Source organism: Passer montanus, unplaced genomic scaffold, assembly GCF_014805655.1.
Source record: "Passer montanus isolate IOZ18808 unplaced genomic scaffold, ASM1480565v1 scaffold49, whole genome shotgun sequence".
NCBI lineage: Eukaryota > Metazoa > Chordata > Aves > Passeriformes > Passeridae > Passer > Passer montanus.
The window spans coordinates 5,034,652-5,053,308 of NW_024369818.1; the positions used below are offsets into that span (position 1 = coordinate 5,034,652).

The 18,657-nt window shown below is 53.0% G+C and overlaps 2 protein-coding genes across 3 annotated transcripts; both read right to left on the bottom strand.

Moving 5' to 3' along the window:
• Positions 1–425: 425 nt before the first annotated feature.
• GPR174 (G protein-coupled receptor 174) lies at positions 426–8,247 on the bottom strand. 2 transcript variants are annotated; one of them, XM_039722688.1, is made up of 2 exons: positions 8,198–8,247; positions 426–3,862 (listed from the first exon to the last, which is right to left on the bottom strand). In XM_039722688.1, exon 2 carries the CDS (start codon positions 3,507–3,509, stop codon positions 2,532–2,534), a length of 978 nt encoding a protein of 325 aa, XP_039578622.1. In that variant the 5' UTR covers positions 3,510–3,862; positions 8,198–8,247; the 3' UTR covers positions 426–2,531. The 2 variants fall into 2 exon arrangements, with proteins under 2 accessions (XP_039578622.1, XP_039578621.1); XM_039722687.1 differs by lacking the exon at positions 8,198–8,247 and adding an exon at positions 6,766–7,082.
• Positions 8,248–12,939: 4,692 nt separating this feature from the next.
• LOC120508748 (putative P2Y purinoceptor 10) lies at positions 12,940–18,415 on the bottom strand. The gene is made up of 2 exons (XM_039722638.1): positions 18,203–18,415; positions 12,940–15,091 (listed from the first exon to the last, which is right to left on the bottom strand). Exon 2 carries the CDS (start codon positions 15,039–15,041, stop codon positions 13,926–13,928), a length of 1,116 nt encoding a protein of 371 aa, XP_039578572.1. The 5' UTR covers positions 15,042–15,091; positions 18,203–18,415; the 3' UTR covers positions 12,940–13,925.
• Positions 18,416–18,657: the final 242 nt, after the last annotated feature.

Consider the following 18,657-nt stretch of genomic DNA (forward strand, 5'->3'; position numbering starts at 1 on the left):
GGCTCCCAAACAATCTCTGCTCCTTCTGAGCAGCTCAGGCTCCCCAGCACCCCTCACACCACCCCTGAGCTGCACGCCTGCCACAGTGGCTTTGCCTTGGCCCAGAGGAATTAAAGCTGATCCTGTGCCCAAAGCCAGCTGTCACTTCAGCCCAGAGCCAGCCTGGTGAGGGCATGGGCAGAGAGCTCAGGGCTTTGCTGCTCAGTGATAGCAGCCAGAGGAAACCCTTCCTGCAGAGTAAAGGGGATATTTTGGGGTTTGGGCGCTTTTGTTTTCAGTTTCATTCTCATTCAGGTTCCCACAGGAAACTCTTCCTGCAGAATAAAGGGGATATTTGGGGTTTGGGCGCTTTTGTTTTCAGTTTCATTCTCATTCAGGTTCCCATTCCAGTGCTGCAGACCAGATTATCCAGGTTATTTTAGAGATTCACAGAATATTCTGAGTTGGAAGGGACCCCTAAGGATCATTGAGTCCAGCTCGTGGATGCTGAGACACTAAAAATACAGGGCATGGCAAAAACACCCACGGCATGAAAATCCACCTGCTGCTGATCCAAGGAACAGCTTCATTCTGCAGCTGCTGGTGGCAGCATCCCCAGGGGTTGTGAGACCTCAGCGTGGCCCCAGCAGAAGCCACCAGGGGCAGAGGTGGCCTGGGGGAGGGCAGGGAGGTGTCCCCTGAATTCATCTGGTGTCACCCACCCCGGCCATCGCACAGACTTCCTGTAAAAAGAATAATTAGCACTCATTTGAATAAGTGGCGGGGGGGAAGGCGCTGCTGCACCCACGGGATTTTCTGGGTGGAAAACTTCAGCCGCTTGGGGTTTCTGTCACTGAACAATTTCTGAACTTCTGACACCGCTTTATGTAACAACCTTTCCCCCTCAGGAGCTAAAAGTGACTCTGGGGGGCTGGACAGGGCCACCCTGGTCCCCTCCCGTGGTGGCCAGAAGGGACAGGGATGGGCTGGATTCCTGCAGATGGAGGAATTCCTGTTATTCCAGGAAACCTGGCTCTTGGCTTTCCTCCCCAGTGCAACAAGAAGAGTAAAATAATTTCAGGGAAGCATCTAAAATGTTCTGCAGGTGCTCAAGAGGCTTCAAATCCAGGTGCTGCCACATGTTCATGAGTATTGGTGATGCAGGGGGGACAAGGAGCCAGGAATTACATTTAAAAAACATTTTTAGAAACTATTATTTTATTATATACAACTGGAAATATAAAAATAAATATTATTTTTGTCACTGTGAATGTGGTTTCCATGAATTATCAGTGCTTGCTCAGCCAGCAGGCACTGGCTCAGATTCCTGTGGGAAAGAGGTGGTGGAGTTTTCTTTTATTATATGAAAAATCTTCTGAAAAGAAAACAAACTTCTTGTGTTCTGACACTCTCTGGGCTTCACATCATTTTCCTACAATGTGTATTTCCCTCATATAAATTATAAACCAACATTTGCATAAATAAAAAAATGATACTGTCACAGTATTTTGCACTTCATAATGTAACATTTGCAATGTTCACAGAAAAATAGCATTTTACAAGAAGGTGCAAATGAAATACCAAAATCAAGCCTGAAGTCTCTGTGGTTTGAATTTAAAGCAAATATTATTAAAACAACATCCACCTTTGGGCCTTTCTTAAAAAATCTCTTGTGGCACCTTTGACTTTGCTTCCAGGGCGTTCCCATTACAGCAAACTTTGGGAAGGTTTGGATCCTCTGAATCCTGCTGCTGTTAATGGGGAGTGGGTGTGATGGCTGTGGGTCAGTTATCAGTGAAAGGGAAAGAATTTGCCCCATTTTGGGTGAAAAGAGGACCTGAAAGGCTTGATGGACACCTGGTTTGAATAAAAACCCTCCAAGCACAGCCCCATGGCTCAAAAGCCAAGGCATGGCTCTAACCCTGGTCTTTGCACCCAGAAGGGGGAACTGATGGTTAAAATAGTGTGTGGGAGCTTCCCTGGCTGTGTGATTTGGGGTGATGGCATTTGCTACTCCCCCAAATGAGGCTTCATTAATTATTTAAATGGGAAGTCCTTTGGGGCCACCTTCTGCTCCTCACTCCATGCTCAGCATGGCTGGAGCAGGATCTGGGCACTCTCTGGAGAATCAGTCTCTGCTGAACTGCCTTGTGCTTCAGAAACACAGAATATTATGGCATCCAGTGATTTTTAGGATAAAATTCTTTCTGCACAGCCAGACCCCAGAATCTTTGCTGATTCTTGCTGGCCAGGACGTGGCTGGGTGATGCCACAGGTGACAGAGGAGCATGGGTCACCTCTCCCATGGGTCCGACCACCCAGCTGAGGAATGGAAATGCTCCTATTTCTATTCAGTGAAAATGTGCACCTGAAATATTAAATAAACACATTTTTGCTCAGGTTTGGGTATTTTTGAGTGAGGGTTGTTTGTTTATTCCAACCCTCACCGAAAGCAGAAGTTTCAATTGTTGTTCTCAGTGTCCTGAGGGAAAAAAATTGTGGCAAAGGCCAAAATGTAACGAACAGTGGAAGTGCTGGCAGCTGTTTGGGATTCAGTATTCCGTGGTGTCCTCCCCAAGCACGTCCCTGGAGTGCTTCCTGCCGTAGCTGAGGTGCTGCAGCTGGATGCTGTCCTGCAGATCCTGCCGGGAGAGGCGTCTCCTGAACTCGTCCGTGGTGAAGTAGTAGATGATGGGGTCCACGCAGGAGTTGAGGCTGGCCAGGCACAAAGCCACGGCGTGGAACACCGAGATCTGCACGCAGCCCTCCCAGATCTGCCCGGTTTTCACAAAGAAATCCAGCGGGAAGCTGATGTGGTAAGGTGCAAAGCAAATCAGGAACACCAGGGCGCAGGTGAGGATCATCTTTAAAGCCTTTTTCTTCTCGCCCAGGTCCCGGGAAGCAGAGTGCCTCTCCTTTAGTGATAAGATTGTCTTCCAGGAGCAGTACAGGATGATGAGCAGGGGGGTCACAAACCCCACCAACTCCCCTATGGTCATCAGCGTGATGGAGGTGGGGAGGTCGAGTTTCTTGATGGGAAGATCCACAAAACAGGCGTTTTTATCCTCCTGGTGCTGCATCCTGAGGAGTGGGAAAGGCAGGCAGCCCACGCAGACCACGACCCAGCCCACAATGCTGATGTAGACATCACAGACACGCCTGCAGTCACTGAATTTGAAGGGGTGCATGAGGAACAGGTACCTCCTCACGCTGATGCACACCAAGAAGTAGATGCTGGCATACATGTTGACGTACTTCAGGTAGAAGCAGAGCATGCAGAGACCTCCTCCAAACTCCCACGTGCCCGTCAGGTAGTAAAAAATCCTCAGGGGCAAGGACAGCACCTGTGACAAGTCAGCAATGGCTAAATTGATCATAAATATCACGGCCCTTTTAGTCTCTCTCATGTAGCCATAGAAGACCCACAAGGCCAGGGTGTTCCCGATGAGCCCGGGGATCAGGATCACCGTGTAGGTGACGGCGTAGTAGGGCTTGAGGTCTGTCTCACTGCAGTTGGAGCTGTTGCTCATGGTTGTGCTCCGGCTCTGTGCTCAGCCCCGGCATCATAACACGTCCATCCCTGCCTGTCCTGCAGCCAGGGGCATCCAAAGGGAACAGCCCAGCCCTGGAATCCGTGCGGGAGGCTCCGGTCAGCGGCTCATCACGGGGACTTAATGCCAGTCCTGCCCCTGTGTCCTGCTCATGGGTCACAGCTGGCTGGGGTCACCTGCAGGAGGGGTGGGCAGGAGGGATCCGCACCGGGAAGAGCATCCCTGTGTGCCCAGTGGACAGTTCCTCACCAAGCTGTGTCTCTGTCACCTTTTGGGTGGCATTTCAGCCTCTTCTCTCAGCACAGGGTTCAGCAGCTGACGTGGCCCCGCAGCTGGAAGACAAAAAGATGCAGCTGGAGCATTGCTGGGAGACAGGGGAGGAACAGAGCAAGAGTGATGGGAAAAGCTGGAGCACCTCTCCAGCAGAGACCCGTGTGGCTTTGGTGCTGATCAGCTCTTGTGCTGCCCAGCAAGCACCGTGCCCTGTCCAGTGGAGGTGCAGAACCACCAAGCAATAAACAGAAATTGTGTTCATTTTCTGCTCCAAACCTGAGGGTGTTGCTCTTCCTGTGTCCCGGCACGTGGTCAGTGCTAGACCTGCCTCCCTCCCTGGAGATATTCTCACCTCCCAAAAACTTCTGAGGAGAACACTCCCCTGGCTTCCCAGGAAAGCCCTCAGAACATTCCCACCCTCCACAACTGCAGGTGCAGAAGGAAATCTGCTCCTCGTGTCACCCATGTGCACACAAACCTTTCCCCCGGTGCAGCCACCGCCGCTGTGTCACGGGGTGGAAGTCCCAGGTCAGTGGCTTTCACCAACCCAGGGCCAGCTTTTAAAAATAGGGTCAAAACCAGGTTCATCTTTTAAAAATAGGACACAAACCATCCTTTGCAGAACTACCTGCATTTGATCCAATCTGACTTCCTCACAGCTGCTTCTTCTCAGCCTGGCCTTACCCGTCGTGCACATCTGGGGCTGTTGGCAATACCAGAGCTGGTACTAAGGAGGCTGGAGGTGGATTTTATTTAAAATTGCAGGCCAAACACATGATGGTATCTGAATGTGTCAGACAAAAAAACCTCAGCCAGATCTGATAAATGTAGAGGAAATTCAGATCTCTGCCTAAACTCTCTCAAGTTTGCCTTCCTTTTCACATGAAGAATTATCCTGCAGGTCTAAGTGGGAGAAGTTTGTAGGTGCAAACCCAGACACCAAAGGCACATTTACTTAATTTAAAATATTTTAACGTTTTTAATTTTTTTTAAATTTTATTTTTTAAGGTAAAATGACACTTGCTGCAGTCCCTGCTGGCTTTTTCCCAGTGCTTATGTAAAAAATGTGAACACTTATTTAATAATGGTCAATACTTGCTGGTGTGATGGTACCGAAACTTCGAAGTAGTTTTGGGTGGAAGCAGAAAATCTGCCATAAAAGGAAACATGTCTATTTTTGTATTTTCTCTCACCAAGGAGACTGAGATATCTTCCTTCCTTCCTTTTAAAGAGGGAGCATCTAACTCAAGCAGTGGGGTAAAATGGCTTGTGAAAGTCACAATTAATAATATTTTTTAAAACAATTTTTCTTATCAGTTTAAAGTAGCTTGTCTCTCCTCTCCTGTTGGCAGAGGCTCAGGGGGTGACACTGAGGAAGACTCGATCCAACTTCTTTTCCCTGGCTGCATTCCCAGGAGGGATAATCCACCTTAACTCCATCTCTGGGAGTGACACTGAGGAAGACTCGATCCAGCTCCTTTTCCCCTGGCTGCATTCCCAGGAGGGATAATCCACCTTAACTCCATCTCTGGGCCTTGGGACACACAGAGGGAAGGACAAAGTGCACCCCCAGCCCTTCCACACGTGCACATCTTATTTTTCCTGCTGCCCCTCAGCTCCTGCCTTCCCCATCCCCACCACACAGCAACTTTCCTGGAACTCCATTCCCTGCCCCCTCCAGCCTGGCCCTGGGGCAGGGAGGCACTTGCACTTTCTGCCCCTCCTTGTGGCACGAGGGGTCCCCAGGGCTCAGCTGAAGGTGGGGGGCAGAGAGGGGGCTCAGCCAGGGCACCCAGAGGCACCCCCAGGGCTGGGGAGGGGTGTAAAAACTCGGCAATGTGAGAAACTGAGCTTTGGAAATCCCAAGCAGCAACATCACAGAGTTCAGCGCCATGTGCTGTGTAAAAAAACAGCAGGATGCTAAAAAAATCTCCAGAAAGAGGAAATTTGGGTTTGCATGCTCTGTGCTTGCTTCCCCCTCACTGTGAGGGGGTGAGTGAGAGACTCTCCACAGGCTCAGCCTCCTTCTCCCCCTGAACAGCTTTTCCCCTGATTTCTCCATGGGTACCCCCAAATCAGCCGCGCTGGGGCACTGGATGAAGATTTGTGCCTAATGAGTCAGAGCAGTGGGTAAGAGTTGTAGCCAGCCTAAAATCAGCTTGTTAGAGCTGGGTCCACCCTGGGTAAAGCATTTTCCATGTGCTGGAGGACAGCTGGGTATCCATCTGCTCCACGAGCCCCTGCAGGAGCTGGGGCTGTGGGAGCAGCCCCTCACCCTGCTCTCAGCTGGGCTCTGCCCCACAGCTGAGCTCCTCACCCTCAGCAGTGCTCAGGCTCCTCACCTGAGGCTGCTTAGAGGTGTCCAATGCTCCTTAGGAACTCCTGGGGGTTTAACCCACAGCGGGTCCTAAACCCAGCTGGGTGGGGAGAGGCTTTGGGAGCAGCTCCTGGCTTGGCTGGGTCTGGGGGTGCTCTCCCTGCTGCTGCCTCGTGCCTGGAGCCCTTTCAGAGCTGGGATCTGCCAACACCTCCTGCTCCTGCCTGGGTGATGGATCAGCCTGGATGGATCCTCCTTCTCCTGCCCAGAGCCAGGGGATGGATCAGCCTGGATGGATCCTCCTGCTCCTGCCCAGGGCCAGGGAGGGATCAGCCTGGATGGATCATCCTGCTCCTGCCCAGAGCCAGGGATGGATCAGCCTGGATGGATCCTCCACCTCCTGCTCCTGCCCAGAGCCAGGGAGGGATCAGCCTGGATGGATCCTCCTGCTCCTGCCCAGAGCCAGGGAGGGATCAGCCTGGATGGATCCTCCACCAAGCCCTGCCCTTGCTGCTGGCCCAGCTGAGCTGGGGGTGCTCAGTCCCCTCGTGTTCAGGGTGAGGAGGTGTTTTAAGAACACATAAAACCTGTGACGGGGGTGGCAGGGGCACAGCAGCAGCACCCTGGTGTCCCCTCCTCACTTACCCTCCTGGGGGAGCTGGCCTGGGCTCTGCCTGGCACCTCTCTTGTGTTTTTCCTTCTTCTCCTCCACAACCTAAAACAAAAGCAGAACATGCACAGGGGAAACATCAAATGGAAATTCAGTTTCCTGTGAGAGTGAAGGCAGGGTGAGGGTGGCTCTGTCCCTCCAAAGGGGCCCTGTGGGGAGGGGAGAGCTGGCCCAGGGTGGCCTGGGCTTCTCCAGTGCCCGTTTTGTTCTCTGGCTCACCTGAAATGCTGCTGGCCTGCCTTGGCAGGAAACAGAATTTACAAGGTATGAACTGAAAATAGAAATGCTAAAACCAGAAACTGAATGTTGTATGGGGTTGGGGTTTTTTTTGTTCTTTTAACAAATGACAGAAGATGAGCCTTCTCTGCCTTGAAGTATTTTCCTGGTGGATATTTGGGATTTATCTCTTTCTCCATCAGAACAATGTCCCCCCTTGCTGTGCTAACTAAATTCCAGGAATATGAAGGGGAAAAAATAAATGCTCTGGTTTAATGCCATGTGAAATACTCTGCTTTTGCCTTTTAATCCTTTGCAAAAGCTCTTGTCCTCCTTTGTTAATATTTATCCTGGTTAAGAAGGGAAAATAACCGGGAGCAGCAGTGCTGTGTGTCAGCCTAATCCCCCACCCTCCTTCTCCCTTCCTGGCACACTCTGATATCCCTGAGAGAGGTTTCTGGCACCAAAGCTGTGAATTATCCCCCCAAACCATCAGCACATGGCCCCCAGCCATGTCCCTGTGCTGTGATGACCCTGGTCCTCTTCCTCCCTGGTTCTTGCAGTAAATGGAAATTGGCCCATGGAGAATCAGTGTGGTACCACTTGTGAGGAGCAGAGCACTTGGGACAAACAGAGAGAGACAAACCCAAGGAAAGCTGGAGCAGTGGGAACTGGGTCAGTTATCCCTGTGTGGGGGGATGGGGCTGCGTGGCCTCAAGGGCCCCTTTCAGACCAGTCCCTTCCCAGGTGCTGCTGGGTTTGCAGAGGCTGAGAATCGCTGGAGCTGGGGCCAATCCTTAAATTCAGCTGCTCACTCAATGACAGCAGAAAACACAGCTTGAAACTTCAAGGCTGGGTGCTTTAGCTTCAGCCATGCCCCTGCTCTCCACTCGGATGCTCAGAGCATCCCATGGGCACACACGGGAGCTCTTCAATAAATGAGGTATTTTCTCTTCAAAAAATGAATATAGCTGGGCTTTGCATCTCCCCCCTTCTACCCACTCACTCTGGGAGTCACACCAGGTCTGTGGTGAAGCCAGGACCCCCCTGGCTGTCCCTGAGCTGTCCCATCCCCTCTCAGCACTCCCGGCGCAGCCTCCCCAAATCCACGGCACAACACCCAAAAAAATCCCGACTGAACCCCCCCAGCGCGCCCGGAAGGTACCGGGGACAGAGGAGTGGCAGCCCTACCTGCGCTGTGGCCGTCCCGCTGTGTCCCCGCGGCTGCAGCGGTCCCCAGGCCGGTGCCTCCCTCCCTCCCTCTCCGCGCAAAGCAAAAGCGCAACTGGCGGGGCGCGCCGGGGGCACGGCCACACCGCTCCGGGTGTCCCGCTGGGGTCACCCCCTTCCTGCTCCTCCCGTGGTTCCCACGGGTGTCTGTCGGGGTGCTGGGCTCTCGGGGTGTGTCGGGGTCACCCCAGGAGGTGTTGCTGCTCCGGGGTGGGGTCAGGAGCCCCAGCTCAGCTCTGGGGACAGAGCCCCCCTGGGACAGGCTCAGAGAATGCCAGGATTCAGGCGTTCTTCTCCTTCCCCAGCTTCCTGGGAAAGGCTCCTTCCCTCTCACCTGGGTGTCTGCACCTGCAGTCCCCGCTCCCAGGGATCTGGGGGGATTTGGGGGCCCCCCGAAGCTGATGGTGGGCGCACTTGGGCTCCCCAAAAGCAGCGAGTTCTCCGCGGTCATTGTGATCACATTCAGGGGAGCAAACAGGCTGGGAGCCAAGGGCTCTTCTTTTCCAAACGTGCCTCGAAGCGGTGTCACCCACGGCCACGTCCCCGGGCCAGCGCGGTCCCCGGCCATCGGCAGAGGGCAGAGCTGGCTGCGCTTTGAGCCTGGGGAGCAGCACTTCCCTGCTCGTCCCGCGGAGGACTCCGGCTGAAGGAACATCAACAAGAATTCTTGTTAAGGGAGCAATGATTCAGTTGGTTGATTTGAAAAAGTGACTTTGCTAACCATTTCCAGAGAAGTTCTGCAGAGATTTGCGACTTTTTAATCTACATTGATTCATTTTTCTTATGCATCTTCCCAGGAGATCAGCATATATATATATTATATTACACCTGCTCCTTTAAAGCATTGTTGATTTACTCATATCACAATTCCAGCTTAGGGTTTACATTTATTCATTTTTCTTATGCGTCTTCACAGGAGAACAGCATAGATAAAGATATAGATATTATATTACACCTGCTTCTTTAAAGCATTGTTGATTTACTCATATCACAATTCCAGCTTAGGGTTTGTAGCTCTCTACACTCCCTTTTATGGTGGTTTACAGGACATTAATGGCTCTTACAGCCTCGCAGGGCACAGGGTTTGTCACCCTGTGGTGGCCCAGCCCCTCTCCAAGGCTCTGGCACCAAAGTTGTGAATTCTGGGAGATGTGGACCACATCTCCCAAAATGCAGCTGTGTGCCTGTTCCAGCAGCTGATGCTCCTGCTGGTTAGAGCTTCCAGCTTTATTCTGAAGCTGCTGATGACTTGATGGGCTTTAATTAACACGGGACCAGAGCTTTCAGCACTGTGGGATCTTCTCTGCAGAGCTCTGCCTGCGGTGCAGGGCTGGGTTTTGGATTTGGATGTTTTCGGGCTGGCAGCAGTGGGGTTGGGGTTTAGTGCTGCAGGGGGATTCTCTGGTGCTGGGGTCTCACTGAGCCCTCAGAGGAGGATGCTGCCTCAGCTCATGTCAGTCCTGGGGTGTTTCCCTAATTCCAGCAGGATCTGGGATGTGAAACCTTCCCAGCACCTCCCACCAGCTACCCCTGCCATGCTCTCATTTATTTCCTCTCCCTCTCCCCAGAATTGTGTGATGTGACACCCCGGGGTCCCCAGGCTCTGCACCAGCATTCCCTGTGTGACCCTGGCACTCCTGCCTCCCCTGAGGGTTGAGGGGGATGGTTTGGAGGTGACTTTATTAGACAATAAAACTGATGCCACTCTCAGGAATCACCAATCCCTTGTGGCTGAGCAGCGCCTGGGTTTGGGTTTGGGCTCCTCTGCTTTTCCCACTGCAGCAGGTGATTGATTCTCTGCTTCACTGTCATGTCCACAGCAGTCAGCCTGCTTAGGGGAAGGCAGAGCCTGAGCTCGGGCCAGGCAGTGGATGTAGGGTACTCAGGGATGTTTTGTCTCAAAACCACCTTGCAGGGCACCCCCAAATCCTGTCTTGCTGGTGCCACGCTCTGTGTGCATTGCCACTGGCATCCATCCCATTTCCCATCACTCCAGGAGTGTTCCTGGGCTGTGGGGTGGGGATTGAGGGTGCCTTTAACCAGCAGGCAAGTTCCAGCAGTCTCTGAGTTCTGCTGTCCCAGGGAAAACCCTGGCTGGACCTTCCAATCCTGCTGCAGTGAGGCCAACAAAAATCAGGAGGTCTTGGAGCTGGGCACCAAATCACAAAGCAATTATTTTACAGCATAAAGTAAAATTTTTTAATTGCATTTTTCTCTTGTATTGATAATATATTATTTTCTTTACTTGCGTTTGTATCTTACAAGAATTGGAAGTTCTCAGTTTTTCTAAGCTTGTGCTTCATGACCTTGCAGGAGCTCCTCAGAGAGAACCAGCTGAGCTCTTTCTGAACTGCACAGCTTGTCTTTAATAGAAATAATTCCCGGGAAGGAGTTGCCTGTCTGCTCTCCACACGGCTGGGGCTGTCCCAGGGGAAAGGAGAGTGCCCACGGATGCAGCTCCCAACACCAGCAGGGCTCACGTGGAGCCAGGGATGCAGCCGTGCTGCTGACAGCAGGCCGAGAGCTGAAACTGCTGCTTTTCCCTGCCCTGTGTGCCTGCAGCACGGAATTCTCTTTAAAAACCAAAAAATCCCTGCAAAAGGAGCGGGGCCGGGCGAAGGGCAGCGTCGGCCGGGAGGGAGGGATGTGCTGGCTGTGCCGGGATGAGGCTTTGGCTGCTCCTTGGAATGCTGAGCGCTGCCACGGCATCCACGCAGAATTCCCAAATCCCTGAACAGGACCCCGGAGCATGGGAGGGGTGATGGGCACACCTGGGGCTGTCACAGGGTGCTGTCCCACCACACCCCAACCTTGGGCTTTGCGGGGTGTTGCTGGCTGAGCACACGAAAAACAAAATTGGACTGGGGTCTGATGAAATCATGGCTGTCTGTAAAACAGCTCCTGCCTTGGAGAACCACTCCCTGCCTAGCTGGGTTTGAAGCAGCAAAATTCTCTGTGTGTGCTGGAGTTGTGCTCAGGGTTGGAGCTGTTGGTGTTTGTTCCCTTGCCAGGGACAGCACTCCCCCTCTCCAGCACGAGGTGGGTGGGTGGAGGAGCTGCCCTTTGCCAGCAGTGGTGCCAAAAGTCAGGAGAGGCTCAGCTCTGAGGGCTCCACGGAGGCTGAGTGGTTTCCCAGAGGCAAAGTCACTTTGGGGCTGGACTGGGAGCATGTGGTCATGCAGGGAGGGTAAAGGTATTTTTAGCAAGGAGAAAAGCAGCTCCCCTCCCTCCCTGTGGGGCCCTAAAAAGTGCTGTGCAAGGGACAGCTTGGATACTCCCAAGTAGTGCATAATTTTAGGGATATGTAAGTGTAGGTTTTGATGGGATTTTGGGAAAAAATTCTCCCCTGTGAGGGTGGGGAGGCCCTGGCACAGGTTGCTCAGAGCAGCTTTCCTGCCCCTGGATCCCTGGAAGGGTCCAAGGCCAGGTTGGACAGGGCTTGGAGCAACCTGGGATAATGGGAGGTGTCCCTGCCCATGGCAGGGGTGGGATGAGCTTTAAGGTCTCTCCCAACCCAAACCATCCCATGATGAACCTACAACTGATAAAGCAGGAGCCTGGCAGGCATTGAAAGAGCAGGAAGCACCAGTTTGTACTGGAAAAGGATGGTTCTTCAGGGACTGATTTACAGAAAACCCAGCACAATCCTTGCTACCCGGGGTGTCCCACCCTCTGAGATTTTTCTGTATTTCCCTGAGGCAGGCACAGCCTGAGGCGGGGTTTGCTGTTGAGTCTCCATGGGACATTAGCGAGAATTTTGGGTTTGCTCTTGGGTCCTGTTCTCTGTTTGGAAGGGGCAAGCTGTGTTGTAGAAATGTCAGAAAAGCAATCTGAAAACAAACTGGCCAAGTCCCAGTGGGAACTGGAGTTCCTGGGAAACCTGGAGCTGCTGCTGCCAGTGAAGTTAGAGCCACAATCCAGGACTTGCTGTTGCTTGGAGGGGCTTATAAATGACCTGTCCGTGGTCATTCAGGGCCACCTGGATGTCCAGCCCAGCCCCTCAGGGTTGTGCCATTCCCAAAACACCCGGGACAAGCCACAGTCCTGGTGAAGGTGCTGCTGGCGTGGCTTGTCCTGTCTGTGGGAGCTGCCCTGAGCCAGGCCCGGCATCGGTGAGGTTTTCTTGGGTTTCCTGTTTTGCCTCCACACTCTGTTTGGTTTGGGCCATCTGAAACAGCATTTTTCCAGCCATGAAAGCTCTTTTTTTCCCCCCCCAAGCAAACAAGGAAAACGTGGCCTTTTGTTATTTATATTCTTTGTGAGAGGAGGAGGAGATTTGGGACAGAATGAGCCCCAGGGCAGCGGCTTTTCTGCCTGCTCCCGGAGTTTTCTGCCTGTCCCTGGCACACTTTAAGTACCAAAGCAAATTCCTCCAGTTTGTCTGGATCTCCCAGCTGGTCTCCCCCATCCAGCCCCAGCACCCATTCCGTGCTTCCCAGAAACGCTGCACGGGGTGGAAATGTGCATCCAATCATGGGAAAAGCTGTTTTCTATCAATCCCTCTCTGCCTACGTTTATTTTAAAAATTCCCTGAGGGTTTTTGGGAGGAGGAGACTCAGAATCCCCACACTGGCCACTCTTCAAGGCTTCTCTGAGCCCCAGACTTGGGTGTCTCCCCCAAATTGTGTCACTACTCTGAGAGCAGATGTGGAGCATAATGAGAATATTTCCAAGCACTTAAAATAATACTCCTAAAGCTCAAATACACGTTGGGATCATTTTATTTCCTCAGAGTCTGAAGCTTTCAGAGTGTACTGGAGTCGGTTTTTTAAATTTTCTCAGTACCCAGTGAAGGTTGGGATGATTTTTGGCGTTCAAAGCAAAATTGAAAGTTTGGATAACATCTTCATGTGCAACCACACATGTCAGCAACATGACAAATAACACAAGACTCCCAAGGACAACACAAGAGACACCAATGACAAGTCCCTGTTCTTGCAGCTCACACCAGAGCTCTGTGAGTTAATGTGCCCTGGGAGATGTCACATCTCCCTCTTTACTTGTGGCATATCCATTGTAGTTTGTCTTCCAAATATTGATCCCCCATAATCAGCCAAGCACCTGCAGGTGCCAGGAGCCAGGTGGATTCTTCTGCTCAGCTCTGGGTGCCTTTTCCAGCAGCGTGAGCTGAGCCCAGTTTGTTGGGCCCTCTCTTACAACACTGATGTCAGGTTAATACTCTTTGTTTGGTTACAGTCTTCAGTCCAGATTAGGCTGGATTGGACCCGGGTGATGGATTTTTGTAGTGGAAAAGGTTCAGTTCAGGTGGAGATAATGAACTGTCCTGATCCAGAGCCCTGTGTCAGCATGGTGGATGCTCCAGGTGGCTGTAGGTACTCAGGATCAGGGCTGAAATCCCCAGAGCTGTGCCAAGGCTGGGCCTCTCACTCACAGCTCAGGGTTCAGAAGGGTTCCCAAAAATGGCAAATCTGCAGAGGCACAGAAACACCTGAAATGAGGCACCTGAACCCACTGCAGTTCAGCACAGGGGAAACTTTGGCATCAACAATGGCTTTTGAGGGGATGGAAGACAACAATCCCCAGCAGCAACAGCACAACCAGCAAGTCTTTTGGCACCACAACGTCCTCATGGATCAGGCCCCGCCATCTGCCGCACACAGGGACAATTCCAGACAGATTTGGAGAGCAGAGCAGTCCTCACTGCAGCTCTGAGCAGTGGACAGGGCTCTCAGGAGATGGACTCCAGCAGCAGCTCATCGGGCGGCACGGCGGGGATCTCCATGCTGTTTATTTGGCCAAAGAACTTGGGAAGGGACCAGAACTTGAGGCGGGGGAGATTCCTCTTCCTGACGCGGATGTCGTGGGCAGTGTGGGTGCCGGCGGCGCTGCGGCGGCGGGGCGGCAGCCGCGCTCTCAGGGCCACGCAGCCGTGGCGCAGCAGCTGCGCCTGGAACTCGGAGGTCATGAAGTAGTAGAGGACGGGGTCCAGGCAGCAGTTGAGGCTGGCCAGGCACAGGGAGATGGGGTGGAAGCGCAGCGTGCTGCGGTGCACGGCGCAGTCCCGGATGACGTTCTCGATCACCATCATGAAGAAGGGGAAGTTGATGTGGTAGGGCGTGAAGCAGATGAAGAAGACGGCGGCGCACATGAGGACCATCCTCAGGGCCTTGCGCTTCTCGCCGGCGTCCTGCAGCGCCGTGGGGCCCTCCCGCAGGGAATGCCACATCCTCCACGTGCACCAGGCGATGGTGCCGAAGGGGATGACGAAGCCAAACAGCTCCGCCACCGTCACCAGCGCGATGGCGGCCCCGGGGCTGAGCTGCTTCACGCCCAGGTCCGAGAAGCAGCTGTTGATGGAGTTGGACAGGGCTGGGCTCCTGACGATGATGAGGGGCAGGCAGGCAGCCCCCACCAGGAGCCAGACCAGGGCGCTGATGGCCACGTCGTAGCGGCGCTTCCAGCCCTTGGCTCGGAAGGGGTGCAGCAGGAACAGGTACCGCTGGATGCTGATGCAGCTGAGGAAGCAGATGCTGGCGTACATGTTGAGGTACTTCAGGTAGAAGCACACCTGGCACAGGAAGCTCCCGAAGGGCCAGCTGTGGTTGATGTAGTAGTAGGTGCGCAGGGGCAGGGAGAGGACGTGGGCCAGGTCGGCCACGGCCAGGTTGATCATGAAGATGACGGCTTTGCTCTTCCTGCTGAGGAAGCGGCACAGGACCCACAGGGCAGCGCTGTTGGCCAGGAGCCCCGGGATGAAGATGAGGGTGTAGGTGGTGGCGTAGAGGGTGGACTGGAAGGACATCTGGGGGTCAGAACAGTTCCCAGAGGACACGTTGCTCTCCATGCTGGCCGGGTCTCTTCACTCATGGGGCGGTCACGGCAGGGGGAGGGGTCCTGGAGTGGGTAAAAAGAGGCTGTAAAGCCAAAATCTCTCCATGGAGTAAGTGTGTTTTAGGACAGAAGAGTCAGCTGTGTGCAGGTGCGTGTGTGGGGAAGGGTGATCCCACTCCCAGGCATCCTCCATCCTCTCCCTGCAGAGGTGCTCTGCGGGATCTCGTGAGATGCCCCAATTACAGTGAATACCCTGAGCTCTGTAACATCCATCTCTTGATTGCCAGAGAGCTTCTGCAACTCCCCAGGTTTTCCAGAAACACTTTTTATTTTATCAAGTTTCCCATCACACTCTGTCAAATTGGTGCTCTACATCTACAGGCAATTTCAGCCGGACTGTAAATAAATAGGGATTTGAAATGGATTTAGGCACTGTCTTTGCAGATCCATGCAGGGATTTGATGTGAATCAGCAGCAAAGGCAATAATTAACATCCCCAGGCAGCTGAGGCCAGGGGAGAGCTGCAGACAGATCCATCAGCTCTGGCTCCAGAGTTAGGGCTGGATTTATAAGTTAATAACTGGCCGAACACACGCCAGTTGCTCTGCTGGTCCTGCTAACTCAATTCCGGCACTCCCGGCACATTGTGCAGGCATCGTGCTGGAGCAGCAGGAATTATCCCTCAGCAACTGCTCAGGACGTGCAGGGAGATAAATACAACTCCTTTCTAGTTAAAGTAGAAATGCTTCTCCTCCATTTACCCATCCCTGCTCACCCAGTGCTGAGGGGATTTATTAGCGGGTCATGGGGAGTTCAGGTTCTCCTGCTGCTCTCTGGAGAAGTGATGGATTTTTCTATTCATGAGCAGATCCCATGAGAAAGAACCTGTTCTGTTGGGAAGAGGGGATTTGGCAGCAGCAGGATACAAACGCAGGGGCTGCAGCATTGTCTGTAACAAACAGTGGCATTTTCCCCCTGGAAATGGAGCCTGTGAGAGGTGGGCAGCCTGCCCTGCCCTTCCCTGCCTGAAGCTGGGGCTGGCAGAGCCCTCAGCACCTCCTGTCACTGTCACCCAGCCCCTCATCAGCAGTAATTAATTGAGAAGCAGCCACAGTGCTGTTTCCCAGAGCCTGGTGTTTGTCACAGGGATGGATTTCCAGGAGTGAATCCATCCCAGTGCTTCAAGGTACAGGATGAAGTCTCCTCCATCCTGCTCCTCCTCACCTGGGCAGCTCTTTGGTGGGGTTACCACATTTTCAGGATCAGCAGGAAATAATAATTTTAGATATTTTTTATTTTTATGTTCAGATAAACATCTAAAATACAGCCCTGGTCTCTCGGCTGGCTGCCCCCCACCCTCACCTCTGATGTCAGCAGGGTCAGTGCTCCCACCCTGCTTTCCAAACTGAGCCTTTCCCAATCTGCCTTCCTGCTTTTCCTTGTTTTTCCAGTGGAACTGGGGCTGCTGAGTGAGGGCACCTCTCAGCTGCCGACTGTGCCAGAGGTTTGTGATTGCTCCACTGAGTTGGGAAAGACAGGGGACAGTGGACATCTGAGCTGAGGGAGTACTGGGAAACAGCTCCTTGGTCCCTGCAGGATCCCTGTGCTCCTCACCTGCCCAAAAACCCAGCAGGGACTTGTGCCCTTTGCACTCAGACTGTTAACCCAGGGAAAGGGTGACAGGATTTGTCTTCACATCCCTGCAGAAAACAGAGAGGGAAAACTGCCAGGGAGCGTGGGGGATGCAGCTGTTCCCAGCACAGCTGTCCAGTGACAGAGGTGGCACTTGGTGTGGGTCATGGAAGGGGTGGCAGAGCCCCCGGTGTCCCTGCCACACAGCTCAGCTCAAATCCTGCACCTCTTCCATGGCGAGCCTCCCTGCTGGTTTTCTCCATGTTTTTACTTTCCCTGGGAGCACAGGATGCCCGTTCCTGCTGGAAGGGCTGGCTGGCACTCCGGGTACCCACACAGCTTTGGAGGGCACTGGCAGGAAAGCAGCAGAGATCCCCACCCTGGGCGGGGGTCAGGCCAGGCTTGTTCCCTACAACAATCCCTGGGAAGGTGGAGTTGTAGTTTTTTTATTGTTTTCCAGTTTTCCCTTCTCTCCATGTCTCCCCTCCAGCCTCCCCCTGCCTTGCTGGGGGTGTCAGGATGCTCCTGTGGACTCTGTCTGGAGCTTGGTTCAGTGCCTTCATAAATCTTCTATAAAATATTCCTGCCGTTCTTTGATTATTTTCCCATTTCATCCACACATGGATTTAAACACAGGCAGGAGCAGGGAGTGGGGTTTTTTTTGGCAAAGTTGAGTTTTAATCAGCTGAAATTCCACAAGGGAGCCCAATATCAGCGCCCGAGGAGTCAGAGCACCGACTGTGGATGCAGCCCCGCCATTCATTAAACATCAAATAACTGCAATTAATTAGGAGGCCAAGGCAGCTCTCAGAGCACCCGGGGCTGATTTTTGGAGTGTTCCTGGAGGCGATTGTGGCTGTCAGTGCTGGAAACCGCCCGGCTCCTGTGAATCATCAGCCCGGGCCCCACCCTGCCCCACACCGCCGGGGTGTTCCTGCCTTTGCTGCTCCCGATCCATTGGCAAACTCGCCCTCATCTTTTCCATGGGCTGCTCGGACAAAGCTGAGCTCCAGGCATGGCTGGGAGAGCCCTCTGAGCTGGGGGATGCCGGCAGAGCTGCCTCCCTCCAGCAATGGGATGCTGGAGGGAAAACCAGACTTGGGGGGAAAAAAGTTAAAAGCAAATAAAAAATAAATTTAAAAAAAAAATCTACTTATGGCTTAAAATGAGGTCTTGGTTTAAGCAGCGGAGTTTTCTGGCTCTGGGGTTGTAAGCAACAATTTTGTTTGTTTAATCTAGGCACTAATAGGAAATGCGTAAATAGCGCTGGTCGCTGATGGCAGCCTCTGTCAGTAAGGACAAAACTGTGGTTTTTTGGCTAAAACAGCCTCTCCCCATGTGCTCCCCCACACCACAGCCTGTCCCAGGCACCGACTCCCCTCACCCACCCTCGGAGACCAATTTGTGGGCACAGCAGAAGCGGCCGAGGATGTTCCAGCTCCTGCCCGATACCATCTCTCGGAGAGCAACAAAAAACTGATAAAGTTGCTAAAACTGCGCCAGTCTCAGCGTCCTGAAGAAAAGAGCAGAAATGCCACTCACCGTGCTGTGCTTGCCATGCTCCGGGGGGGTCATAGCCGTGCTAGGCAGCAGGAGCAGCCAGCGTCCTGCTTTTATTTCCCACTGATTCTCTCAGCAGTCCCAGCGCCTCCTCGTTTAACTTCCACATGCTTTCGGAGCTCTGGAATCCTGCCAGCATCTGCAGCCCGGTCCGGTGGCTGCAGAACAGGAAATCCTGTATTTTCCTTCTCTTCTCTACACCAAACGTGTGCAATTAAATGACGTTAAAGCCTCTGGAAAGGACTGGATGGAGACCTGGGATTTCTGTCCCTGCTGGGCACAGGAGCTGTGGGAGGGGACGGTGCCCTTCCCTCCGGCTGCTCCTGCTCCTCTCCACGGTCACTTTGCCCGGGGAAAGCTGTAAAATACAGAAGCAACCTCCCAATAAGTGCTCGCTGAAGGAAAACCGAGCACTCTGCCAGTGTAAGTTACTGGAA

Coding starts and splice junctions, on each gene's coding strand:
- GPR174 (XM_039722688.1), bottom strand. CDS start 3,509: ATGAGCAACAGCTCCAACTGCAGTGAGACAGACCTCAAGCCCTACTAC.
- LOC120508748 (XM_039722638.1), bottom strand. CDS start 15,041: ATGGAGAGCAACGTGTCCTCTGGGAACTGTTCTGACCCCCAGATGTCC.